Genomic DNA, 26,341 nt, shown 5'->3' with positions numbered 1-26,341 from the left:
GTTGTAGTTGGACATAGTTGAATGTCTATTTAGGCAATTTATCTTTAGCGGATCCAAATGTAGATCCTAACAGATGGTCGGATTTGGATGATGCTTTTGGTGGTCCGGGTAAACAGATATGTCCCAAATAGATCCGATTATTTGACGGGTCGGGTTCGATAGATATCGGACCCTATTGATAAACTGTTTGAGAGCCGCGTTTCCTCTTCACGGTTTCTTTTCGCGGTTTTAGGGGAGCCGAAACGAGGAGGAAGAAAGGAATAAAGGAAGAAGCTTCGTTGCTTCTTCTTCTTCTTCTTCGCCATGGAATCCTCATTTCCATGGGCAAGATAATGGTATATGTTCTTAGCGAACTCTCTCTTCTCCTTTCTCCACCTCTACTTCTCTCCATTTCTGTCATTTAGGAGCCGCTTGTGTTGCTTGCTCTTCTACTGTCATTTTACCGAGATGGACTAGTCGTCAATCCTATTGCGAGTCTGTGTGTTCTTTTCTTTCCAATTAGAGTCGCATTGTCTTGCTTAGATTTTGATCCTTATTTGTTGCCATCTTATGTTAGAATTACCTGTTAGTAACATATGTACACTTTTCTCCTTTTCTTCTCTGCTTAAATTCTTAATTTCTTATATTATGATCACAATTATTTTGCTAGGTTCGAATCCATTGAACGGAAGGGAATTTTGTGGACATTTGAAAATTAACTACCAGAGCTGTTGCTTTGGCTGAGAACCAAGCTATGGGTTCTAAAGAACTTCAGCATCAGAAGAAAAGGACAAGTACATTCATTATGCCTCTAGAAGATCATTGGTGTCTTCCTCCCCAAGCGGAGAAGAGGTCAAGCATGAGCTTTAAATCCGTCCAGGGGATAATCGCGAGGACTAGAAGAAGCAGCACACTTCGGAATATCATTCAAGGCGTTCGTGATCCAAGGGAAGAACATATGGTTCAGTCCTTGAAGGAGTTACTTCTATCAACCAGCCAGCTTCCTGAGAAACATGATGACTATCATACTCTTTTGCGGTAGGATCCTCTATGAATATCTGGGACCCCAGTCCTTTTCTTACAAGCATAATATTTTATTGCCACTTGATGTGAGCTGTTCAAGATGAAGTATAGGCATCAAATGCTATTTAATGTCTAGATTGCCTACTTTAATATTGTGGTTTCAAACAACACGTTTTGATATTATTAGGTGGTGACAGTGATATGACTTTTTTAAGTTTTGGTCTTCTTGTAGTTTTCTACGAATGAGAGACTTTAATGTGTTAAGGGCAAAAGACATGTTTCTAAATATGATCAAGTGGCGTGAAGATTCTGGCATTGATAATATTGCAAAGGTAAATAGATAAATGATGCATAGTTAGATCTAGAATCTGTTTAAGACGTAGCCTTTTGACATTCATATAATCTTTTTGAGTTCCTCATTTCATATTTTTGTCATGCTAATAGCCATCAAGGAATTCAGAATATTCTTAATGCAAAATATTTTACAATATATAATTTTATAATATTTTGTACAGCAACTTTCTCCTCACGTTGCCCTTTAAGGTGCTATTAGTTATTTGTTTATAGGATCATGAGCATTTGAATTTTTAGAGCGAGAGAGGGGACGAGGGAGAGGGGGAAGGGGAGAGAGGGAGGGAGGGTTCACATTTCTTAGATAATTTAAGTAAGAAACATTACAATAAATATTGGTCAGTTGGAACTTATACTTACAACTGGTCAAATGCAAGCAAATTATTGATCTGCAGGGGCAATGGAAAGCAAGTTTAGAGCTCTAAGTTTCATTGTTTATAGTTTTGGTCAGATATATGGAGTTCAAATTATTTCTGTTTGATGGTTTCAACAGTCAAATAAATAAGAAAAGTCGCTGTAAAATAGGAAATCAAGAGTAAGTTGAAGAAGTATATAAGGACACCCATAGATTAGAGTGAATTTGTTATCGAATATCCTTACTGCTGTGGCAGGGTAACTACACGGGATGCTTTATGACTTCTCTAATTAGTATGTTCATCCTCTTTAATGTCGACGCATTATTGAGTTTATCATTTGTATTGACAGCCTCCGCCATAATGCCATAGAAGAATAGTGTGTTTTTCATCTTATTGTTAAGCTTTCATTAATTTGGTAACAGAATTTCAATTGGCATTTGACATGATTCCGTAGTCACTTTGTAGCGGTTTTCATTTGCAGGATTTTAAGTTTGATGAGTATGAAGAAGTCAAAAGATGCTACTCACATGGATATCATGGGGTTGATAGATGTGGTAGACCGCTATACCTTGAAAGGATAGGATTGATCGATCTCAACAAGTTATTTAAAGCTACTACTGTTGATCGCTTTGTGAAATATCACATATCAGAACAAGAAAAAACATTGAACTTGAGATACCCTGCATGCTCGGTTGCAGCTAAGAGGCATATAGCCTCCACAACCACCATCTTGGATGTGAAGGGAGTGGTGAGTACTAACTGTTCAAGTAGAATTATCTGTTGCATTTGTGAGTGTTGAAACAACATACCTTGAGTCTATGAAACTGCTAGGCATTCCGGAAAAGGATTTTTATGTTAATGACACATTAAATTCCCAAGATTGGCAAAAATGAAATTGTTCTGTCTCGGGGAAAAAATATTGTCCGAATAAACAGGATATCAAATGCTACTTAATTTAACATAATGTAACTGCAGCAAAAGATGACATCGAGTGGGTACTGAATCCTGTTATTCCTAACAAAAAAGATTCTACCGTTGTACATCACTTTACAGTTTTCTTCTTCTTTTCTTTTTTTGATTCGAGCGTTCAATGCTTCAAAACAACTGGTTACCAACCCGTGCCAAGTTTCTAGGTAAGTTATTTCCTAATATGAGTGCAACGGCATCCCTTGCTTCATGATTTGAATCTTACTAGTTTCCATTATGCACTAAGAATTTATCTAAAACCTCTTCTTGGCTGTGGTTCTCTTTCCCTAGCTGGATTTTTTATTTTATTTTTATAAAAAAAATGGAATTTAAGATTGTGTTTGTTTTCTGTGACCAGAATGCTGTTTGCATTTCCACCGAGAACTATCTAGCTTGAGTTTCTCACTTTCTTGGTGCATGGTTTAACTATGACTTGATACTTTGATGTAGGGTATCAATAGCTTCTCAAAACCTGCTCGGGAGCTCTTTGTAGAAATCCAGAAGATTGATAGCAATTACTATCCAGAGGTAACCTTAATTTTTACAGAGCAGCGACACATTTGTGTGTTAATCCAATTGTGATTAATGATTGCATAATTTTAAGGTATCTTTGCAGTGCCATAAACTAGCCCAAACCTAAACTGTCAAAGATATTTGTCAGAACATAATGCTAAATAAGGACTTTAGAGAGTCCTTATTGTTCCCTCACTGGATTTGTTAATTGCTTCATACTAATACGCTGTATTCGTCTTCCTCTTCTCTTTGATGAAACTATGCTTTTCTGACCACCTTAAAGAGAATAATGAACCAAAAATTAGAAAATCTGATTTTGACAGTAAATTTTATGTTAGTACCTATTCTTTTGATTGATTTGTTCTCAATGAATGATTGATGAAGTCACCTGCACAATATAACTGTTATTATCTGCTAGAGTTGCTGTTATTTCTTACTTCTTTTCATAGATGGACTTATTATCCATATTGCAAGTGCCTAAAGTAAGTTTTTTTTCAGTCTGGCTTGTATTATGTGATGTGTCCCTGAAGGTAAGATTAATCTTTGTTAGATGGAAGGTGCTGTAATAAATGAGTAAATTAAGAAGCTTAAAACCAGTGATAGAGCAAAGTCTTGCAAGGGTTAAAGTGAGAACTGCAACTACATTTCCTGCATTTATGATGTACTCTCACTATACTAGTAATAGCAGCAAACTGATGGAAATTGACAAGACCCTATACTCTACTTTTGACCGGTGTAATTCCTTTCTAAAATGACCTGTGCAATAATCTTATGTTTTTATTTGTCAGTTTTGTCTACTTATTAGGAGCCATCTGGTAAATTATCTGTTTCAATGACCTAACTTTGTTTTAATTTTTTTTTTCTTAGATCTAACTCTTTCTAGCCTACCTAAAAGTGGGCTGCACGTGCCACATAATTAATTGTACTTTTTAATGTAATAATATGACAAAGTTATGTTTTTTGATTTATGAAAAAAAATATCAAAGTTTTTAGCTTCTCTTTTTGTTATCTGACTACGCACTTCAGAACGGCTTTGTGTTGTGCAAATTTCAATATTATGCGGCTTTTCTTGGTAAATTCAGTACTTCCATTTAATGTTTTAGGACTTTTCTGACTGCTCTTCTATATATTTAGGTGTTTTTGGCTTTTATGCCTTTCTCTTTCACTGTGATATGGACATATTACTTTTCTCTTGCAGTACTTGCTTTATATATTTAACAGCATATCACATATTCATAAACAACAGTAGTTTTATATAAAAATTTGTATTACTAGCCATCTATTTCTGTTACATGTTACAGTCAAATTACATTTTTTGTCTAATGGCAGACTCTAAATAAACTCTACATAATTAATGCTGGATCTGGGTTTAGAGCCCTGTGGAAAGTCCTGACTGCTTTCTTGGATGCTCGGACATTGTCAAAGATACAGGTTTGCTTGTTTTTGCCCTTCATCCTGTTGTCATCTTTTAGATGGAGGCTGAGAATACGATCTATTTATTGGCTGGCACTCTCAGGTGTTAGGAAGCAACTACCATAGTGCATTGTCTGAAGCTGTAGATCCAAGGTAACACCTCAGTTGCTTGTCATGAACAATTGCTTGTGTTTTATGGGAATCTTATATTCTTCTACAGTAATTTGCCAAACTTTCTAGGTGGAAGTTGCACATGCTCTGAATATGGAGGATGCTTACTAAAAGATATAGGACCTTGGACAAATCCAGAATTTAGTGGTCTTTTGCAAGTAAGTTGTGTAGGTGTTTCTTTTGGTTCCTGTGGAATTGCATTGGACTGAGATCAAGGTCTCAGTTTTTCTTGAAATTTGTTTTCCTTTGTTGAAAAGGGTCTTTTTTTTTCCTACAGGAAGTATTTGGTCAAGGGAAGAAGTTTACTGATGATGAAACAGACATTACAATGGTGACTGAAGAATCTTCTGACATCCAGATTCCATCCTTGGTGCCTCATGAACTAATTTTTAACTATCTCTAGCATCTATTTATCAGGACTCTTTCCACATTTCAGATAATGTAATTATTTTTCTGAAATATGCTTGATCTCTCATTTTGCAGGAATCATTTTTTAGACAAATCGGGTCCAACAGTGAAAGAGCACTTGACATGAGATTAGATGATACTGAGGTGCCTGATATTGTAATCTTCCTCCTTCAAATTTATTGTCCTTTCATTTTGACTTGAAACCACTGAAATGTCGAGATGCCAAAAGAAACTTTATTTAGTAGCTAGCATTATAGGAAGCTTTCGTGTTTGTGATGTTGGATGTCAAGGACTACCTCAAATTTCAACTGTTTGGGTGCTTAGTTTGCAGAATAACACAAAGACGACAACCATAACAAGAAGCCTTCAGCCCAAGTACTTTAGATTGGCGCATATTTTCTTTTCTGCCATGCCACCCAACTATTCTTGAATTCAAAAGAGCTTGATATTCCTTTTCATAGTGGATCACTTTCTTTAAGAGGCCTTCTTGTTTACCATTGATTAGCCCTTTTGCCTGTCAAGTTGCTTTTGATATGGAAGTATCTTTAAAATACTTTAGAAACATAAACATAAAGCTTTACATGAAGATTTCATAAAAGTCTCTGCAATACTTGGTATCTTTTCTCATTCCTAGATAATCTTTAACATTCAATTTGTTTCAGCTTGGTAATAATAGGAAACCTTGGTTAATGCCTCATATTGTTAAACATTATGATCCAGGATGCTTATGGTTCCAACCATAATATTCGACGGAATCATGTCAAAGAGCCTATATCACAGAAGATTCTACAACTGGAAGGTTGGCTTGCAGCCAGCAATGAGGTGAGGGAAGGAGTTTAACTGTCATATAAGGTACATAACCAACCATCTAACTGGATCTTTACTCCTATCAGATCTTGGGTGCACTTATAAAGAAGCAGCAAGAACTTGCAGGTTATATAAATCAGCTAAAGAAACTCACCTCAGTAAGATCACATCACCTTGTTAAATTGTTCTATACTCCAAATTTGATACTTTACATGAAAAAAAAAACTCTTTCTTTTAACAGGGATGAATGTGAATTCAGATGACATCCATCATGTGGTGAATTTGAGAAATATATTTGTGATTGGTCATGGGCAGTGCACTTGCAGTTACATATCATTAGGTTTATTTGCGAACTATACTCACTCTTCCAAGTGTTGCAACTTTCAGTGAAGAGTGGGAGAAGAAAAATAAGAAAAACCATTCATGGGAAGATAAAAGCATGAGGCAAAAAATGAAAGTAAATAGTAGATTATATAATTGGGCAATATTATTGAATAATGATGAATTATTTGTGAATATTCCATGAAATTCATGATTACCTCCTCCCTAATTTGGGGGGAAATTATGGTTTACCAATTGTGATTTGATTCGATTTTAACTTTAACTCTTATCTACTTCAAACTTAAAAGTACTTAATCATAAGTAAATTACAAAATAACTATATTGCTGTTATCATTTTCAAATTAGGTTATATTTTTATAGGGTAATTAAGTATATTTATAGTTTAGCTAACGATTGATTTGAATGGCTAGAGGTTAATGTTTAAAGTACGATGAGCAAGTTAAAAATCGATCCCAAAATCATAAAATCATAGTTTTAATCAATAAGAGTTATGGAGGTCGAGTACTCAAAATAAATATCAGGGTAATTTAACTATGCGGTCTAAGTTCGAATAAAGTTGCACTCTTTCTTTTCTTAGTGGGGAAAATTAGATTCTCTCTTTTGACATTAAAGAAGTGTTCAGCTCTATAGAAATCACTCAATGAGCAATATTCATGACAAGTAATCCAAAAGAGTAATGCCATCATCGACTTATTATTATTATTACTATTTTTTTAATTTATTATTATTATTATTATTATTATTATTATTATTATTATTTTGTGCCAGAGCCACTGCCAGTGCCAAGGATAGCGTTCGTGGAAACACACATACTCATATAAATAAATTAAAAGTTAAACTATTTTAATTGTAGAGTCTTATCAATTTTGACAAGACCAACGGGTTCGATTTCCTTTATAAGTATTAGAATTAATATTTAATAAATCTTTAATCGGAGAGATATACGTATTTAATAAATTTAGAGACAGACTCATTCCTTATTAGCTCATGATTGATTAAATAAATAAATAAATTTAAAACTCACTTGTTTAGGTATATCTTTTTGGTCTATAAACTTACTTGGGTTTATCAAAACTATAAAATAATAATAATAATTATTATTATTATTATTATTATTATTATTATTATTATAACCCCCCTTCCATCTCCAAGATGATTAGGAAGCAAAAATAATAACATAAAATAAAAAAATAAGCTACGAGAGTTCAAATACTCCGCTTTCCGCTTTCCGCTTTCCCATTTCTCACTTTCTCTCTATTACTCGTCGTTGTTGTAGCGATCGAATTCGACATGAGCGCGCTACGAATCGAGCCCTCGGAGCTCAAATTTCCTTGTGAGTTTTTGGTTGCCTCGTCTCCTCTTGTATGCTTTTCCCTATGGTTTCTTCTGATTGTTTATTTGTCGTTTTGGACTCGATTTTAGTCGAAGTGAAGAAGCAGATCTCTTGCTCTCTTCAGCTATCCAACAAGATCGATGACTACGTCGCTTTTAAGGTAATCAAAATTATCTTTTTGGTTTCGTTTTCAAATAACCAAACCCTAGTAATTCGGTAAAAAGTTCAAATCTTTCTCAAAACTTTCTCGTAAGTTTTGGTTATACGGCTGTAGGTCAAGACGACAAGCCCGAAAAAGTACTGCGTTAGGCCCAATTCAGGGATCGTGCCGCCGCAGTCCACGTTTGATGTTATTGGTATTTTAGTCTTGACCTTGTCCAAGTTCTCTTTTAGCTATTATTCTTTTGTAGCCAATTAAAAAAAGGCTGTAATTTGCTTCAGTTACTATGCAAGCACAAAGGGAAGCTCCTCCAGACATGCAGTGTAAGGACAAATTTCTTGTTCAAAGTGTTGTTGTTAGTGCAGGTGCTACTGCGAAGGATATTACTCTTGAAATGGTACTCCCCTCCATTTCGTCAATTCTAGATAGGTTCGGCTTCATGTATATTGGATTTATAGCCTAATTTAGAAAAATATATATATGGATTTTTGTTTTGTTTAGTTTACGAAGGATTCAGGTAATGTGGTGGATGAGGTGAAGCTGAGAGTTGTTTATATCTCGCCGCCACAACCGCCATCTCCGGTATCTGAGGGTTCAGAGGAGGGCTCATCACCTGGACAATCTTCATCAGACAATGGGGATTTGAGTAATAAGGAATCGAGTTTTGTGAGTATATTTGGTGTTTTTATTCCTATTTTCTTGTCTGATTCTTGTGATGGTTGATCAATTGTGATTGTCATGTAGTTTCAGACAACAAAAGCACATGTTAAACAAGGAGAAAATTCTCGTCAGGTTAGTTTGGATTGAACTTCCTTCTTATAATGGATGGATGAGAAAATTTTCATCCATCCATCCATTACAAAGGGTATCTTTTGTAGTGTTTGCATCCAATTAGTGTTTTACAACTAGGAAATCTACTGTATTTAAATCATGTAAGATATTTATATGGAACTTGATAGGTTAACTGTCACTTCTTCATGAATCTTGTGTGCCAAATCAAGGGACAAAACTCTCGTGACCTTCTAATAAATGAATGCCCACATTCCTACTTTATTGTTCCTGCAGTTTGATGAACTTTTCCATACCAGCATATGTGATGTAAATAAAAGATCAGTTATTGGTCCCAACTCTCAACCCATCCATTATAAATGGTATTGCTTGTAGTTTTTGCATCCTATCAGTGTTTTAGAACTAGGAAATCTACTGTGTTTAAATCATGCAAGATACTTGAAAATATATTATGAAACTTGATAGGTTAACTGTCGCTTCTTCATGAATCTTGTGTCCCATATCAGAGGACAAAACTCTTGTAACCTCTTATATGTGTAAGCCCAAATTCCAACTTTATTGTCCCTGCAGTTTGCCCCCAGCACTTAATCGCTTAATCATATGATCTTTTTAATGTACCATCTCTGATGTGACATGGAACTCGTTATTATATCTTCCCATTGTCTTTCTATATTGACTACTAGCAATAAATCATTGCATAGTGATGTACAATAACTTGGTCTGTCTGGTTTAGTATAGCGAACTATTCTTCGGATGCAGTCATATTATTCAGACATTTAAGATAATACTTTTCGTGATAGATAATAGATGACTTAATGCTTAGTGTGTAACATAAAGCTCTTCGCATTTTTTTTGTGTGCTTCATGTTACAGAGAAACTAAGTTTATTTGTTTTTGTTTCAGCCGTCGGCCTTAATAGCAGGATTGACCGAGGAAAAGAACTCTACTTTTCAAGAAAGCAATAAGCTTCGAAAAGAATCGGTTAGTAACTGACAGTATTACTCAACCTATTATCACATTTATCAAGTTTTGACCTATTGGTTGATTGATCGTGAGGTCTATAATCTTAGTATTCTGGCATAATATTGGTATCTATCTACTCAGTTTCTCTTTCAATTTAGTTGGTAAGTGTTGTCTGTCAAAATGCAGGATCTTATACAGCAAATCAACAAACAGCGCGGTGCTTTTACTATCATGTTTGTGGTAATAGTTGCCTTGCTGGGGATTCTTGTGAGTTATCTAGTGAGGACATAACCTATCAGTCATTCTGGAGAAGATTTAAGTAATTTGACAATTGACATAGTTGTGTAGTCCCATGTCATTTGTAAACTCCAGAACTTGCTCACTTAGCTTCAGTGGGTTGTGTAATTGTTAATCAGCAAAGAGTCTTTTAACTTCTGGTATTGTTTACTTATTTAACTAAAGGTTGGCCTCTAAATATATTTCAGTACCCGCAAGGAGTACGTGATTTAATTGCACATAAATGCCTGCTCTTTACATAAAAAGATGATAACAAAGAATAAGAATGATGAAGAAGTGTGAAAGAAAAGAAAAATGAGAATAAAGAGAATGTTAATTTAATTATCACCATTATATTCTGAATTTAACAGTATCTATTTTGCTACCTGCAGACTTACCTATACCACTAAAGAGAACATATTCTCTATCCTTATATAAAGAAAAAAAAGGAAAAAAGAAAGATAACGTATTCTATATTCTTCTCCAATTTTTTTAAAAAAGGGAAAAAAAGGGAGAACATATTCTATCACAAGAACATTTTCTTCAGGGCACATCTACATTTCACAAGAAAAGAGAAGCCATTTAGGTTGAGGGTTAAAGCTTATAAAGGCATTTTAGGCAACCAAGATAGATACAAGCAGCAACATTTTATGCATCAACGTAATTTGGTTGCTCCGTTGGCAGTGCATATACCATTGGCAGTGCATATACCTATCACGCACATCAGTCATCCATAAAACACCACCAACAAGTGTGAGCCCAATTCATGTCAGCAAGAACAAAAGTACAATTCCTGATTGTCTCAGGAAGGACAAAAGTACAATTTTAATCTTCTACACAATTGATAGCGGCATCTGAATTTAAACTTCAACAAGCAAACTAAAACCCTAAATTCCAAATATCCATTCCGACCAGCCATCGTGGAACATCAGAAAGCAGAAACGGAACTCCTACAATAAAATAAGCTAACCAGGACAGAGGTTAAAAAGGCATCTGCCAAAGTTAAGAGCCAATCAAACTCTGACCACAAATTGCTAGGCCGAGAAAACAGGGCTACAAGAAATATTCTATGAGATACATCGTGGTGATTGAGGATCCTCGACCAGAGCTGATCTTAGTATCTCGTCTCATTGAGTGCCCCACAAAATAAACCCTGGGTACATTGAAAGATGCCATCAGCTGCAACTCATAGAGTATAAAATTAAACCCAAAAAAATATCAAACTTAACAAGCAAGCAGGAAATGAAAAATCTACAAGTTGGTTATATATTAACAAGATTAATGTTGGTCAGAATTTATCAAGAAAAGCTTACTTCTTCATGAGAAGATTTACTTGAGATAATTTTTTTTTCATAAAGCAGTATAAGAAACAAGAGAAACAAAAGAAAAACTGCTTTTCGACATGAGCACCTGCCACAAAAGTCATACTAAATAGGGCAGGTGAAGAATAAGACTGTAACATCTTGGTAGGAGGTCCTTTCTTCTTGATCTAGTCAAGATGCTGCCAAAGGTGAAAATAGGTTGAACATTATCCATATCAACCTGCTTAGTTTTCTAGGTTTTGGCCAAAATGGATATAGATTGTGTATCTAGCTTGACTTGGAATCAAGGTCGGTATCCAGATAGTGTTATACATATAAAATAATATCTAAAGCTTTTTACAGCTAATTAGATCCATATGTTAACATATTTAGGGAATTATCCATATTAACCCCCACCTACCACATCCCTAAATTTTATTCTGCAAGCAAAAAAATTGTATGGCATATTGATTTATCCTCCCAATGGAGCTAAATTCAGACAGACAGCCATATCAGTTTTCAATGAAAACTTCATGTATGATAAAGAACAAGAATGAGATAGCATCATATTACTTGACAAGCTGATATTTACAGAGATGGTCTTCTAATTATTTGCATGAAAAAGGAAACCAAGCAATTGCCCCAACATATCATCTGCAATATATGGCCTGGTCTATCTGCGGAGGTATCTGTTTTATCTCAGTCCCAAGTTCTTGCTCAATCCTATACCTGCCATTGGAAGATTATCTTAATGTTAAATAAAAACAATCAAAGAGAGAGAATAACTAGGTCCAATTTCAGGATTAAGTTGCATACAAGTTGAAGCGATCCTCATAGGTGATCAAATTAACTGCCAATCCTAGGTGTCCAAATCTCCCAGAACGACCAACCTAAATAATGTAAAACAGGTACACTGTTTAGGAAAGCAAATGCATACCTATGATACTGAGAAAATAACGATGCATGCACAGATGAAGGCAGAAAATAAGTAAGAACAGCTTAGGCATGTTAAACAAGAACCAGTAAAATCTACATTAGATGATAGAATATTAACTTATTCACTGGTTCAATCTTTCTGTCTTCCTTCTATTTATATTTGATAATTATGCATTACTAGCTCATCCAATTAATCTGAGCTGATCTAATGGCAATGTTTTACTTCTTAAGCAATATTGGCTGAAATCCACCATCAAACTAGTCAACCATATCTATTGATTAACAGATTTCAAGGAGTTTAAACACCATACCCTGTGCAGATATGTTTCAGAGTTCCTAGGAAAATCAAAGTTGATAACAACATTAACAGCTTGGATATCGATTCCTCTTGTGAACAGATCTGCAAAAGTAAAACAAAAAACTATCAGAGGCTCAAAAGAGAATTTGAGTACTTTCCAGGCCAATCACCAACCTGCCAGCAAATAGCAGGTTATGAACATCAAAAACTACCAACGAACTACAGCTGAGTAACCACATTATCTCAATCTAAAGACTGGATAGATAGTGAGAGGGTGAGATTATGAGTTGTTGCTGATGATGATGATACAGGAGAATTTTTTTTTTGGATAAAAAACATCAAATACAGTACCTGTGCAAACAAGGTTCCTGCATGCACCGTTTCGGAAATCATGGAAAACTCTGTTCCGATGGTCTTGCAGCATTTTAGCATGAATGTAGAAACATGAATAACCAAGCTCAGTGATTTTCTTTGCCAACAGCTCTACCCGGTTAACAGAGTTGCAGAATATAATGGATTGGTTAATTTGAAGCTGTCGTCACAAGGAAAACAATCATTTTCAAAACAAGGATAGTATCCACCAAACAAATAGTTATAAGCAGTCCAAACCTTTGAGAAAAGGGTATTAAGGCAGTGAACTTTCTGCCTTTCTTCTACAAAAGCATAGTATTGTGTAATTCCTTTAAGCGTAAGCTCATCCATCAGATTAATTACATAAGGTTTCGGTAAATATCTATCCTTGAAATCCTTGACAGTCACAGGAAAGGTCGCTGAAAAAAGTAAAATCTGTCTATTAGCTGGAAGGAAACGGATCAGCTGCTCAATGGAAGGTTGAAACTCGGGAGACAGGAGCTTGTCTGCCTGTAAAGGAAAAATTCATACTCTTTTCAGAAAAGAACAATTGAAGGAAAAAGTTAATCCCAAAACAGTGCAGCTGAGTTAACTTTTTCAGCAGGAGCAGAACTCTACAGATAATAAGTACAGATTAATTTGCATCTTGAGTATAGAGCAAGACAATCCACAATATCGACAAAATCCACAATGCAAATGCTTGTGATCTTTCAGATCCCAACTATGGAAGTGTTTAGAGAAGGTGTGACAGAATATCTTCTCTATGAAACAAAGCCTGGAGAAACTTGAAACTCCGCCAGAAAACATTAGATACTAAAAATATGAAATTTAATCATACCTCATCCATAATGAGCATTGAACAATCTTTCAGGACACAAACCCCTTTTTTAGTGAGATCAAGTATTCGACCAGGTGTCCCAACAAGCAAATGAACAGGTTGATATAAACGCATTATGTCGTCCTTCAAGCTGGTTCCTCCAGTGGTGACCATAACTTGGATCTTCAAGTGCTTCCCAAGCTCCTTACAAACTTGTGATGTCTGCAGAGCTAATTCCCTCGTAGGAACCAATATGACAACTGAACAGCAGAAAATACAAAATTAGCAAATAAAAAAAGCTGATGAATCTTGAACTCCTTCCTGCATCTACATGGTAAGAGAACATTTCGGTATGTCATCATGCAGAAAACACCAAAATGTGGCTGCAAACTTGCAATAGCATGAATACCCAACAAAAGTTTAATGCGATAACAAAAGGTATGAATGCCTCCACAATGTAATCATGCACAGAAAAATTTGGGATGACAGTTACTCATGAATAATCAAAGAAACTGATCTTCTTAGATTCTTTTCTCTTTTTTTTTGGAAAAAAAAAGGAATCCAAAAAGCTCTATACTTTACATAAACTATTGTAGACGAATATAGGAGAAGATAATAACATGAAACCATGCAAGAAATCATTTCTACATTCCTCAGCTAGAATTACTCAAACTACACGTACAATTGCAGAAGCTAAAGGCACAAGATCAAACCTTGAATAACATTTTTATCTTGATCAATCTTCTCCAGGGCAGGAATGCAAAATGCAGCTGTCTTCCCAGTCCCATTTTTAGCTCTTGCAAGAATGTCACTACCAGTAAGTGCAATAGGTATACTTTCTTCTTGAATAGGAGAAGGTCTCTCAAATCCCTTTTCATATATTCCCATAAGTAACTCACGTTTCAGAAAATAGTCCTCAAATTCATTCCCCTTAGTTGCAGTAACATCCTGGAAAGTACAGCCCACAGATATTTATATGCTTTCAATATTCAGAGGGATACTGCTGAATATAAATGAATATCCAATATAGATAGAAAAGGAACTAATGCATCAAAATTGTTGCTATCTACCCAATTTCTAGGATCTAGGACTATTCAAATGGAATTCCCCAGCATACAGATAATAGATTGACAAATTTCACATGAATCTTACGAATTTGGAAGTATCTAAAGTATTTTGAACATTAGTAATATCTTCAATTCAAGAATGATGTAAAACAAGATCTGTTTATCTAGGTATAGGCACTTCAGTATAGCAGAAAGCACCTAGTGGTATAGTCAGAATTAGAAGAAACATGACAAAAGAACATTAAAGAGTATATAAAGATTAAAGCATTATGTCATCAAACCTAACAAAAATGACAACTTCACTATAATGTCCCTTCATATGGGCAAATAAAGTAATACAAGTATACAACAGATAAATTATCTTTACCTCTGTCCTGTAGCGGGTATCTGAAGGCGGAATCTTCAATTGCGCCTTCCAATCTTGAGAACTAAAATCAGGAAACAAAAGAAAAGTGGTAAACAATGTTTCAGAAATGCAGAGACAGAAATATCAGACATTAATAACTTAATTTCAGCATAGATTGACAGAGACTAGCACAAGTTTTGAAAGTATATCCAGAGTTGATTTATACTCTTGTTTGTCAATTTGTCAGAGGTAGTCCTTAATACCTATTAATAATAACAATCAAAGGATTTAAGAAGGCATATAAAGGGAAACATCTCACAAAGAAATGTAAAAATTTCCAGTAAGGAAAAATGATCTAATAAACAAATACAAATCAACGCAAGATGTACAACAGTGTAGGCTTGAAAAACAAGAGAAACATGTATAGAAAAAATAAGTTCAAGAAAATTTTATCACCCAACAATATATATATATACGTTCAATATATATCAAAGTGATAATGCTTAATTCCATCATAGTGTATAGTGTGTGGTGTTATGGCGGTACATAATTTAACAGATGTAACTTAGAACCACCAAAACTACCAATGGTTATTAAGAAATGGGGAATCTAAGAAGCCTCATATCTGCTTAACATGCATTGGCTGGTGTAAGAAGGAAAAAAAAAAACTAAAGAAATAGGGAATACACTGTCGGTACCTTACTATTAATGAACTAATAGGATTCACATTATAATCCAAAATCAAAGAAATTAAATGGCTACAATATTTTGAAAATTAAAGGGAATAAAATTGTGATCTTTAAGCCGCATGTAGAGATAAAGAAGCAGAAATTAGTGATCACTGATCAGATTCTGAAGCACAGATTGCTGTGTGAGCTTTTTGTATAAGACCATTTAGTCAAACAAAACAGTGAAAGGAACTGTGCTCATCAAAGACTATAACTTCTGACTTCATAAGTTAAATTTTATCTTTTATAGGAAAAGAATTTGCATTTTTACCATCATATATATTCACTACAAACACATCTATAATCTTGGTAGAGTTGACATTTAACTTTGCCAATAACAGATAGCAGGTCAGGCTACTGTACAGTCAGTTGTGACTTGTGACATATACGATAGCATAACAAACTACAAGAGCCTAAGAAAAGTTCCCAACTATAAGAATCCTATTACAGGATAATAAATTAACAAACAACGTTCTTCTAAACAAAGCCATATCAAGAAAGCCACTACCTTTCTTCTCAACTGTTTATTCCTCTCAACTTTTTACCTTGATCCTATGCTGTCCGGCTGAACCGATTTCACCGCTGCTTCGCTGGAGCCGGAATCGCTTCCCATCTGATTCCTTCTCAACCACTGCTGCTGCTGCTGCTGCTGCTGTTGCTGTTGCTGGAACTGCTGCTGCTGCTGCTGTTGCCATTGCCCCTGCGCAGGATTCCGCTGCACATACTGCTGCTGTTGTTGATGAGCGTTTCTCTCATAATAATTAGGGTTTCCACCCATGTTTCCACCACGGCCATTGCCGATTCCAGGAGGATATCTACCTCGAGGATTCATACCCAAAACCTTACAGCACCCCCAAAAAATAAAAGATCTCGAAGAAACAAAAAGGCAAAGCAAATAAACAAAACAAAAAAGAAAAACTATTCGAAACAAGCGTTGTTTTTCCTCTAAAATCGAGAGTGGAATGGGCAAATCATCGTTGGATGGGGTATTTGGTGGTGATTAGACGAAGTCTGGAGCATTAATCCGTGTAATTTAGGCAAGGATTCGAGACGGACGAGGCCAAGCGAGGAATTGAAGAGCGGCATTTCTCGAAGCAAGGGGTTGCCTTCTTTTTCCGTACGAGTGTTGGTATTTAGGGCAAACGGCGATTCGAGAGCGGATGAATGTAGAAGGACGGAAATGCCCCAAATATACCGTAACGGACAAATGGTGATGAGGGTGGGATTTAATTAGACGGGGGTTTGGGGTGATGGGCCCATCAGTAAATTACCATAGGATGGAGATCTAGTAGAGTAGTAGTCTTGTTTGGTGAGCGACGCCGGCTTGGAATTCTATTTGAGTTATCTATAATTTTCCTTCCTTTATTTTTTTAAGCAAAAGCAATGCAATATATAAATTTGTATCTGACGACATATCCCACGACACGTGTATGGCTCTAAATCAGGTGGGGCCTCGTCAATTTTATGCGCATCGACGGTTGAGATGAACTTGCAACCATTGCTTTTAGATTAGAGGGAAATGCTCAAATAACACCCTACATTCTTTTTCGTCATTTTAAAATTAACACACCTTTGGGACTTTTGTAATCAAAACTTTTTCTTATTCTTAAAATTTTCATACCACACCCTGGGTTAACTTAAATCTGTTATTTTTAAGTGAAAGTGTATTAATAAAAAAAAATGTATTATACCCATAAATACTTTACAAATATTCAACGAATATAAGTATTATTTTTCATTGATAATTTTTCTTTCCATCTCATAGCCATCACTACTAATAAATAAATTAATATCACATTAAAAATATTTATAGAGTGTTTTTCAGCATAACGCTAATCTAATGGGCGATTTGTAGCTAAAAATATTTCAGTTTTTTAATCGGCAGAAATAAAGTCATCTATTATCAAATTATAAATTCAGGTCTCTTTTACTAATTTATACTATTTTTTTTTAACTCAATTCAACCGTTTAATCTCAATGCGCATATTATTTAAAATTAAAGCATATGTTTTGTAAAAATAATGCATATAAATTACATAGGTGATAAGTGACGTTTTTTTTTAAATCTTAATGCTTACATTGTTGAAAATTACAGCGTATATTTTGCATAACCGATACATATATATTACATAAGTGATGTGTCACATTTTTTTTTAATTAGAGTGTACATTTTGTATATGTGATGCGTCACTATTTTTTTTTAAATCTCGATACACATATTATTGAAAATTAGATAGTATATTTTGCATAGGCAATATATATAAATTGCATAGGTGATTTTTTAGGAAACAACATTCTTTTTAAAATTTGTCAAAGTTAAATCAGTACAAAAAAAAGGCTAAAAAATTATAATTTGATCATTAGGGAGCCTATTTCTACCGATTAGAACACTAAAAGGTTTTTTTTACTGCAAATCACCCATAAACTAATCATAATATTTTGTTAGAATACTAAAGATAATCTTTTTTGAAATATTTAAACTTGATTTATATTGATATAGCCTATAATGAGCCGGAGTCTAATGGCCACGAATGTTTGGTCTCGAAACTGGGCCGATCCAGCTTTTGCTTTGGCCCACTGACAAGGGTATTTTTATTTTTCCGAATGTCGACGTGACACGATCAAGCTCCGTGCTTACAAATATGGCGATCGTGTTCTTCAAGTTCTTTTCCTCTCCCTGGAGAAAATTTTAGCTTACGATCGGCTACATCGCACTCACTCATCTTTGATCGGTAATACCTCCGATTACAAAAGCAACACACCTATATGATTGCATGTTTTGTATTCTTGATCTCCATCACCCATGAATCCATGATCAAGAGCTACTCTTTCTTTCACTCTTGTATCAGGATTCCTTTCCCAAAATATTCTATATGGTGGTAGGTTCTTGTAACCATATTTGTTGCGACAAATTTATCTTTAACTTTCATCTCATTTTGTGTAGATTTTGTTATATCTTACTGCGGTAGTCTCATAGCCTTTAGAAGCATCTAAATCTCTATGATCCACATGCCCTAGAGTTGCAGTTGTAGAATGGCACACAATAGTTATAGTTCTTCCATGGCAGATAAAATGTTGCGTTTTGCCAATTAATTTATTGATACAAAAAGTTGTAGATTTGTACGTTAGCTACAGGTATCACTTCCGCTGCTCCTTTTCTATTGCCCATAGCTAAAAGGAGTGCTTGTAACTGAACCCAATGGAGAAAGGTGAAGTCTACAATTGCGTGTTCAAGCTGGTTAGTATGATATCATATTAGAAACTTTTCCTTTTGTAATTTTTATTTATGTAAGAAAAATAGGTAAAAACGAGAAATTGATGTGAGAACTTGTTGTTATTGATGTTATATGGTAGAGGGATTGTCCACAACGGCACAAGGAGAAAGTTTATGTTGGTTGTGGGGCCGGATTTGGCGGGGACAGGCCACTGGCAGCTCTTAATTTACTTCAGAGAGTCAAAGAACTTGATTACCTTGTGCTTGAATGCTTGGCAGAACGTACACTAGCAGACCACTACCAAAACATGGTATCCGGAGGAAAAGGCTATGATCCACGAAGTATGCTGAATTTTTTTTTGTTCTTTATTTACTGATACTCAGAATGAATTGATGAACTTCTATATGTTTAGCATTTCAGAAGTCCTAAATATAAAAAAGAATAAATTTATAACAATTAGAAGTTTACATTAAGCAAGTCTGTGTCTTTTGTTTGCATACAGATTTGCATATACAAAGAAACTTAGTTATTTTATCTGTTAGATAAAATGATTCTCTTTTTTTGGCAATTTGATCTGTCTTGTTTATTGCACCAATGAAACTTTGCAGTCACAGAATGGATGCTGCTGCTTCTACCTTTGGCTGTCGAAAGAGGAGTTTGTATCATTACAAATATGGGTGCAAGTAATGATCTTATCACTGTCAATCAATTTGCCATCTATATGTCCATTATTTTCTTAGGTAATTCATAACCCTCTATTGGTTTTGGAAGTGGATCCACTTAGTGCGCAGAAAGAAGTACTGGATGTTTCCTGTAAGTTGGGACTGTCAATAACGGTCTCAGTGGCCTATGAAGTTTCTCTTGCAGAGCAAGGTAAGCTTCACATACATCAACATGTAGATGGAAAAAATTGAAAATTTCTCATTTTCTCGTCATGTATTTTTTACTAGGACATGTAATGACTTTTTACTTTATCAAGTGACTAAACTCATTACTCATTAAAGCATGGCAGCATGCATATAAAGTGGGGTTGTAACTGACCAGTTGTTATGCTTGAATTTCCTATATGTTCTCAAAGCTGGTCTTTTATTTTGCAGGACTTTCTTCATCTTCTGATGGATCAACCAAACTTAAAGGGGTAAGTTTCCTTCTCCGACCTCACTGCCAAGTTAAGATCTTATGTGTTTGCTTGGAGTACTCTATTCTCCTAAATTCTGATTTGTTGGTTTTCGTGGATTGTCGGAGAAACCTCTAACTCTGTGCTTTAAAGTAAGCTGCAGTTATTTGACCTTGGATGACCTCCTCTGTCAGCAAATCATTGTTGTTCTTTTTTCTGTTGTGTACTAGGTCTTTTTATTATTCTAAATTTATTGGTGATTTTTGAGAGAAACTTATGGTCACAATGCATATGACAAACACAAATAATGATGGTACCTACAGGTAGTTTGCTAGAACAAACTTCAAAAGAAACTCCTTTTGCTACAACATAACTTAACTTTATCATTATAAGAAGTCCCGATAATTTTAACACACCCTTCGATTAATAATAATTTACTGCTGATGTAGCTGCTGCTTATATGTACTTTTCATTAAGTTCCAGGATTGAAGTTTGTGGCCTTCAGTGAAATTGTTTCTTTTTTGTTTGCCAATGTCTACGTATACCTAGTAGAATCAGTGTTACATTTGATTTCATAAGCTAGTAGCATTTGTATTCTGGATTCCCCAAATAAGGACAAGTATTGACATAGCATAGCACAACCACATGCTGGTAGCCATAAGTACAGAATGTGCCAACTGGCACAAGTTGATATAGGGTAACACACTTCCTATGCTTTATAATCTATACTAGTTTTGGCACAGTTGACGTGGGAGTATCAAGATGCTACCTTGTATTAGATCTAATAAGACATTAGCATGTGCTTCCCCATGCAAATAGGCATAGTAAACAGAGATAATACATGATGAAGATGATGGTAACACACAAGATTTTTTTCGCGTCCAGTATGGTTAATTTCAAGGAAAAGTAATTGCTACCGTGACACTGTCATATTTCCTATACATTTTTCAGTTGTTGAGAAAATCCAAAGAGCATAATTAGTTAATTACAGCCACCTCGAATAACTCACCTAGGTACTTGTTTGCCTCTTTGGACTTTGTGGAGTAAAATGGGATATAATCAGAATTATATATATATAGTGTCAAAATGTTCTTTGCAAAAAGACCCTGATGGATGTGAACAACCATCATTCATTATTATGACATTGATAAGTTATAAGATTTGTTTGAGTTAGATGCATTTTACTTTCTAGTATTTTGACATAAAATCACGTTAACTCTCTTTACTTCATTTTGTATCACTTAACCAGCTTCTACTTATGTCTAATATGGAACTGAAGACATCTTTAATGGAATTTGAATTACTGAAATACTCTGATTTTCATTAGACAAAAACTGATGGAGGGGAAATGGTTTTTGTTTAAACAGACAACACATTCTTCCTTCTCTTTGTTAGACAATCTCGTCCTAGGGTTTGGGTGTCACGCATCCCTTTTTCATGTTCACCAGTTTGGGAGTTCGCATGTGCTACCAGATGCATAGTATTGGCCTATATTTTTCTACTTCTGAGAGTTAAGAGTTTGAGAGCAGATGTAAAGAAAGATGACTTGGAAGTTGGAATAGATAATGGGAAAACTGGTAAGATCATCCTTCTTCTATACTTGACTAGAGGTGAGGTTTAACTCATTCGTTATGTATTTCCATACCAACACACTGAAAAGATCACCATGCGAATACTCTGTATCAATTTTCCATCTGACGAATTCACATCTTGACTGTTCTTACAATGTTCCATATTCCGTTGATCAGACTAGTAATATTTGTGTATCCATCTTGTAGCACCAAGTCTATGGTTTTCAATTTGTAGAAACTTCTGAACTTCTCCACATACGTTGATCTTAATTTCATTTTTATATGTGAAGGGGACGAGTACATATCTCGGAGCAGCTCCAATTGTCCATTGCCTAGAGAGTTACAAACCACAAGTTGTCATCACTTCTCGAGTTGCTGATGCTGCATTATTCCTGGCTCCAATGGTATGTCGGTCATGTGTCTTGATGTGACTACAAATGATCTATATTATCTTGTTTGGTCCCGTGGAAATGTAGCAAATGTTCTGTTGCATTCCTTTATAACAATAGAACCTTTTTCTTATTGAGAAAAAAATCTAGGGAATTATTAGCAGAAATTTGTCACTACTTATAAACATGTTATTCTAATGGCTTCAATTTTTGTATCAGCTTTGTGACTATGTTATTGTTTTCATTCTTCTGATCTTGTTTATTTGGAGGATTCTACAATGTATTAATTATCGAGTGAACAGAGTGATGTGTTTTACCTTGAGTTTGTTAAAGCATTTGGGATGGGAAAAACTCCCTGGATGAGTTCATTAAAGTTTCCATTATCGACAGCTTTCCCAGGTCCAGAGGTCTATTTGGGGTTTCTTGCTAGTTCTGCAAGATAAGACAATGGCCAATATGATTGACCTGCCTACTTACCTAGCAGTATGGGTTTATCTAAATTTTTTAACTTTGAGACTTACTGAGCTTTTGAGCAACTAATACAACTCCACCATATTATTTGTTTAAGTTTTTCTTATATGCACCAAGAAAAGAAATAAAGTTATCTAATTAGCTCGTCATCTAACCTCAGTTAATGACATATCTTCATGACAAGGTTTATGAATTAGGTTGGAACTGGAATGAGTGTGAAAAACTGGCACAAGGAGCTTTAGCTGGCCATCTTTTAGAGTGTGGTTGTCAACTCACTGGAGGATATTTCATGCATCCTGGTACACTCTTAATTTTTCTCAAAACTGTTATATGATAGTATGAATGTGTTACCAAGCAGATATTTTACTTCATGTTATTATGCTTTACAAGATTTATTCTACAATCTGGTGACGCTGCAATAACTATATTCTGCTAAACAGGAGATAGGTATCGAGATTTTCCTTTTGAACAGCTTCTAGATTTATCTCTTCCATTTGCTAAAATCAGTTATAATGGAGAAGTATCTGTAGCAAAGGCAGTTGGTAGTGGAGGTGCTTTGAACGACAGTACTTGTGCAGAGCAGCTTCTTTATGAGGTCGGAGATCCTGGAAGCTACATAACTCCTGATGTGGTGAGGTTCAATTACAATTTTCACCATTTCGTGGACTCTACAGAGTCAGAATATTGATTGAATTTAATAGTGCAGGTTATAGATTTGCGCAATGTATATTTCTGTCAACTGTCAGATGACAAGGTTCTCTGCAATGGGGCAAAAACTTCTAATGTTCATATCCCTGAAAAACTTCTGCAGTTAGTCCCAATGGTAAGTTAATGTAGTAGCTAACAATCATAATTAACCGTTACCTTCATAACCTTTGAGTATGTTGCAGTATCTCTATTGCGTTCTATGGCTATAACATTTTTTGAGGTTAGCTGAGCTTTCTGGTGTTACTCTCCATGAGTCTGGAAAAGGTTTTAAGTCTGAAAATGTCAACCATTATAAATTCATGTTTTTCGTTTTCATCTCTATTCTCTTTATTTATCTCTTATACCACATATATTCTTCGCAGTATGTATTTGGAACACTCTTTAATTGTCTGTAGTACTTTAATTTAGTAAACGTGAAGAAAGGAGAAATAGCAGAAGAAGAGGTACAAATTGGTGTACTGAAGACGTGCATAAAACAAAATGAAAGTTCCCTTAGCTCTTCCTAATAGATCAGTCCTTATGATGTATGCCCTTCTTTTGTTACACATTTCGTATCAACATTTGAAATATAATGAATAATGTGATGCCATATTTGTTACCCTTACATTAAATAAAGATGAATGGAGAAAAAGGATCATATAGATTGTCCCAAATAGTTGGAACTAAAGCATGCCATATTTGTCTACGTCGTGCCATATTTGTTGGTGTTTGAAATTAGTAATATTTTACTGCATGGTTAGATGTTGAATAATATAATGACCCTCAGGATTGTGGATGGAAAGGTTGGGGAGAGATATCTTATGGCGGGTGTGGATGTTTAAGGCGCGCTCAGGCTGCAGAATATCTGGTTAGTGTGCTTATCAAGGAAACATTGTTATGGAATCATGTTTTCTTGCTCATGATTCATATATGATGTGTGTGCTGAATGAGGTAACTATTTCATGTAACCACAGACTCACAATGAAGTAATACATGCTTCATGCTTACCTTCTATATTAGGTTAGATCATGGATGGATGAAGTATTTCCTGGAGTTAAAGATCGTATTGTCTCATACATTGTTGGACATGACAGTCTGAAAACTTCTCATACTGATATACAAACATCCTCTGCTGAGCAAGTTTTGGATATTAGACTTAGAATGGATGGATTGTTCGAGCTGAAGGAGCATGCCGTTCACTTTATTAAAGAGTTTATGGCTCTTTACACTAATGGGCCAGCTGGTGGTGGTGGTATCTGGTAGGTACAAGACACTTCTTATACATTCTTCTGCAAACAGCACACATCGTACTTTGCAACTGATTGTATGTTTTTATATATGGAAAAGAATCTGTATTCTTTCTTTACTGTAAAGTTAAAAGCACTCATTTCTGAATTCTGTTCCCTGATGCAGTACTGGACACAAGAAGGAGATTTTTCTTCAAAAGGAACTGGTATGGTTCATCATTTTTTGTGAGAATTGAAATATGTTTCATTTGCAATGAAATAGTAATCTCGTTTAATTTACTATTATAAATTGGTTAGTAGTAAGTAAGAAGGAAGAAAATGCCACCAGTATTGTATTTGTTTGCTCATCAACTTCTCTCTGAACAACTCATCTTATGCCAAATTAGGGCATAAGTTTCTATTTATGCATTGAAAGTCTATACTGGCCCATTTGAACCCAAATTTCTTGCTTGGGTATGCTATCTGGCTTCTACAAGCTGAAAATAATAATGATATTGTTCAGTCAATTCAGCTCTTTTAGGATAGCAGTTGAAAGAGAGAACATAAATTTCAGATATAGCAGTAGTGTCTACATGGACAGATTTCTACTCGAGTCTTTAGTCACTTGAATCACTTCACTTCCAACAACGAACAGTCTTATTTCCATGGATCCTTAAATGTGCAATATTTTCGTCCTTTGATCATATTATTGAGCATAACATAAAAGTTGTTATATGTTAAAATTTTCTTCAGTGAGAGGACTCAAAAATTTTCCTCTTGTGTGATTATCAATCCATATAATTCTATACTATATAGAAGGAATTTTTTTACATTGTCAAGGGAAATATAACGCTTCTTAATTTAATTCTATGTGCAGGTTGATCGTGATAATGTTTTTTGGAAATCAGGTACGAATCAGACAACGGTCTCACGTTTACAGAACAAAAAGGCTACACAACATAATGCAGAAGAACCACTACTAACATCAAAGTGCAGTCATCACTGTAGCACAGCTGCTCTGCCTCATATAGTTGCTGCTCCATCAGAAAAGAAGATACCTCTGTATCAAGCTGCTCATAGCAGGGCTGGTGACAAAGGAAATGACTTGAACTTTTCCGTTATTCCTCACTTCCCCAGTGACATTGGTCGGCTCAAAAAGGTGATCACGCCAAAGTGGGTCAAGAACGTGATGTCAACTCTCCTTGATGCCTCATCATTTCCTGATAGTCACACTATTCAGCAGAGATACCATCTGCTAGAGCAAGTCAGGGTGGAGATTTATGAGGTTCCAGGCATCCATTCTCTGAATGTTGTGGTGCGGAATATTCTCGATGGAGGAGTTAATTGTTCTAGGAGAATTGACCGTCATGGGAAGACAGTGTCTGATCTCATCTTGAGCCAAGAAATTGTTTTGCCATCATGATCACAACTACGATCTATGCTTCCCGCCATGTTGAGCTATATGCTTTTGAAAGGTCTAAACCACATTTCTGTCAGATCACTTGTGCAGTTAAGTTACACACCAGCAGGAGGTTGCATATTTGGTCCCACTGTAATAAGACGTAGTTTGTCTCTTGTTTGTACGATAAACATCTTTATTGCTGGAAGTGAATTGATATGTTTGTATGCTATTCATCCAATAGAAAAGAGGTTATCCATGGACTTATCCAAATTCTTGCAGCTAACTTTTGAGTTATTCCACAAGACCTGTTTCAAGTGCTTGTACGGCATTTTAGTTATTTAAGGAAAAGGGAAGCTACAATCACCTTGCCAAGCTGCTTTGAGAAAGAATGCCAAAGGGGGCCGCCGTGTGGGAGCTGGCACCAAAGTCCACAAAAAGACCAGGGTTTATGATAAATATGTACAAGAATGATCAATCAACTGGCTCTCGTCTCGTATTTCTTAGTCAATTAATCCGATAGCCAAGAGAGAGACTTGTTTTCAGCACCAACATGTACGTAATGCCCCCACC

At 35.3% G+C, this 26,341-nt stretch overlaps 4 protein-coding genes across 20 annotated transcripts; 3 read left to right on the top strand and 1 right to left on the bottom strand.

The window, feature by feature from the left end:
• The first annotated feature begins 198 nt into the window (after positions 1 to 198).
• On the top strand, positions 199 to 10,008 carry LOC140781398 (phosphatidylinositol/phosphatidylcholine transfer protein SFH11). Of its 9 annotated transcripts, none has more exons than XR_012107708.1 (20): positions 199 to 335; positions 650 to 1,017; positions 1,235 to 1,334; positions 2,191 to 2,457; positions 3,126 to 3,203; positions 4,518 to 4,619; positions 4,705 to 4,754; positions 4,822 to 4,930; positions 5,050 to 5,103; positions 5,256 to 5,324; positions 5,901 to 6,002; positions 6,074 to 6,145; positions 7,606 to 7,662; positions 7,752 to 7,822; positions 7,937 to 8,018; positions 8,104 to 8,219; positions 8,324 to 8,488; positions 8,567 to 8,614; positions 9,514 to 9,591; positions 9,760 to 10,008. XR_012107708.1 is itself a non-coding variant. In XM_073127346.1 (13 exons), exons 2-13 carry the CDS (start codon positions 734 to 736, stop codon positions 6,232 to 6,234), a joined length of 1,332 nt encoding a protein of 443 aa, XP_072983447.1. In that variant the 5' UTR covers positions 199 to 335; positions 650 to 733; the 3' UTR covers positions 6,235 to 6,563. The 9 variants fall into 9 exon arrangements, 3 of the variants coding, with proteins under 3 accessions (XP_072983447.1, XP_072983446.1, XP_072983448.1); XR_012107707.1 differs by having other exon boundaries at positions 5,256 to 5,336; XR_012107706.1 differs by having other exon boundaries at positions 5,050 to 5,142.
• LOC140781399 (vesicle-associated protein 1-2-like) lies at positions 7,528 to 10,008 on the top strand. 3 transcript variants are annotated; one of them, XM_073127349.1, is made up of 8 exons: positions 7,528 to 7,662; positions 7,752 to 7,822; positions 7,937 to 8,018; positions 8,104 to 8,219; positions 8,324 to 8,488; positions 8,573 to 8,614; positions 9,514 to 9,591; positions 9,760 to 10,008. In XM_073127349.1, the coding sequence occupies exons 1-8, from the start codon at positions 7,620 to 7,622 to the stop codon at positions 9,862 to 9,864; spliced, it is 702 nt and encodes a 233-aa protein (XP_072983450.1). In that variant the 5' UTR covers positions 7,528 to 7,619; the 3' UTR covers positions 9,865 to 10,008. The 3 variants fall into 3 exon arrangements, with proteins under 3 accessions (XP_072983450.1, XP_072983449.1, XP_072983451.1); XM_073127348.1 differs by having other exon boundaries at positions 8,567 to 8,614; XM_073127350.1 differs by lacking the exon at positions 8,573 to 8,614.
• A 571-nt stretch (positions 10,009 to 10,579) lies between these two features.
• LOC140781395 (DEAD-box ATP-dependent RNA helicase 8-like) lies at positions 10,580 to 16,891 on the bottom strand. 2 transcript variants are annotated; one of them, XM_073127341.1, is made up of 10 exons: positions 16,239 to 16,891; positions 14,987 to 15,047; positions 14,266 to 14,500; positions 13,574 to 13,812; positions 12,994 to 13,245; positions 12,736 to 12,916; positions 12,398 to 12,486; positions 11,967 to 12,040; positions 11,724 to 11,879; positions 10,580 to 11,002 (listed from the first exon to the last, which is right to left on the bottom strand). In XM_073127341.1, the coding sequence occupies exons 1-9, from the start codon at positions 16,523 to 16,525 to the stop codon at positions 11,801 to 11,803; spliced, it is 1,497 nt and encodes a 498-aa protein (XP_072983442.1). In that variant the 5' UTR covers positions 16,526 to 16,891; the 3' UTR covers positions 10,580 to 11,002; positions 11,724 to 11,800. The 2 variants fall into 2 exon arrangements, with proteins under 2 accessions (XP_072983442.1, XP_072983443.1); XM_073127342.1 differs by having other exon boundaries at positions 11,743 to 11,879.
• A 1,416-nt stretch (positions 16,892 to 18,307) lies between these two features.
• On the top strand, positions 18,308 to 26,035 carry LOC140781838 (uncharacterized). 6 transcript variants are annotated; one of them, XM_073128095.1, is made up of 14 exons: positions 18,308 to 18,425; positions 18,865 to 18,931; positions 19,048 to 19,249; positions 19,517 to 19,591; positions 19,680 to 19,781; positions 20,006 to 20,046; positions 21,887 to 22,000; positions 22,641 to 22,755; positions 22,897 to 23,087; positions 23,163 to 23,279; positions 23,931 to 24,011; positions 24,164 to 24,402; positions 24,557 to 24,596; positions 25,247 to 26,035. In XM_073128095.1, the coding sequence occupies exons 2-14, from the start codon at positions 18,893 to 18,895 to the stop codon at positions 25,790 to 25,792; spliced, it is 1,902 nt and encodes a 633-aa protein (XP_072984196.1). In that variant the 5' UTR covers positions 18,308 to 18,425; positions 18,865 to 18,892; the 3' UTR covers positions 25,793 to 26,035. The 6 variants fall into 6 exon arrangements, with proteins under 6 accessions (XP_072984196.1, XP_072984193.1, XP_072984194.1 ...); XM_073128092.1 differs by having other exon boundaries at positions 18,324 to 18,425; positions 18,829 to 18,931; XM_073128093.1 differs by having other exon boundaries at positions 18,330 to 18,425; positions 18,810 to 18,931.
• The last annotated feature ends 306 nt before the right edge of the window (positions 26,036 to 26,341 follow it).

This window comes from Typha latifolia, chromosome 2 (genome assembly GCF_019914945.1).
Source record: "Typha latifolia isolate L0001 chromosome 2, TyphaL0001v2, whole genome shotgun sequence".
Classification (NCBI taxonomy): domain Eukaryota; kingdom Viridiplantae; phylum Streptophyta; class Magnoliopsida; order Poales; family Typhaceae; genus Typha; species Typha latifolia.
This window is presented reverse-complemented; position numbering and strand designations above follow the sequence as displayed.

What these genes read in the sequence shown, in the direction of transcription:
- LOC140781398 (XM_073127345.1), top strand. Translation starts at nt 734, where the DNA reads ATGGGTTCTAAAGAACTTCAGCATCAGAAGAAAAGGACAAGTACATTC. An exon ending in AATTTAGTGGTCTTTTGCAA is followed by an intron (nt 4,931 to 5,049) that starts GTAAGTTGTGTA and finishes TTTTTCCTACAG; the next exon opens with GAAGTATTTGGTCAAGGGAA. An exon ending in ACATCCAGATTCCATCCTTG is followed by an intron (nt 5,143 to 5,255) that starts GTGCCTCATGAA and finishes CTCATTTTGCAG; the next exon opens with GAATCATTTTTTAGACAAAT.
- LOC140781399 (XM_073127348.1), top strand. Translation starts at nt 7,620, where the DNA reads ATGAGCGCGCTACGAATCGAGCCCTCGGAGCTCAAATTTCCTT. An exon ending in CTCGGAGCTCAAATTTCCTT is followed by an intron (nt 7,663 to 7,751) that starts GTGAGTTTTTGG and finishes ACTCGATTTTAG; the next exon opens with TCGAAGTGAAGAAGCAGATC. An exon ending in GTAATAAGGAATCGAGTTTT is followed by an intron (nt 8,489 to 8,566) that starts GTGAGTATATTT and finishes ATTGTCATGTAG; the next exon opens with TTTCAGACAACAAAAGCACA.
- LOC140781395 (XM_073127341.1), bottom strand. Translation starts at nt 16,525, where the DNA reads ATGAATCCTCGAGGTAGATATCCTCCTGGAATCGGCAATGGCCGTGGT. An exon ending in AGATAAAAATGTTATTCAAG is followed by an intron (nt 13,813 to 14,265) that starts GTTTGATCTTGT and finishes TCTGCTGTTCAG; the next exon opens with TTGTCATATTGGTTCCTACG. An exon ending in TTAATACCCTTTTCTCAAAG is followed by an intron (nt 12,917 to 12,993) that starts GTTTGGACTGCT and finishes TTGTGACGACAG; the next exon opens with CTTCAAATTAACCAATCCAT.
- LOC140781838 (XM_073128095.1), top strand. Translation starts at nt 18,893, where the DNA reads ATGGAGAAAGGTGAAGTCTACAATTGCGTGTTCAAGCTG. An exon ending in CTCAGGCTGCAGAATATCTG is followed by an intron (nt 24,012 to 24,163) that starts GTTAGTGTGCTT and finishes CTTCTATATTAG; the next exon opens with GTTAGATCATGGATGGATGA. An exon ending in TTTTTCTTCAAAAGGAACTG is followed by an intron (nt 24,597 to 25,246) that starts GTATGGTTCATC and finishes TTCTATGTGCAG; the next exon opens with GTTGATCGTGATAATGTTTT.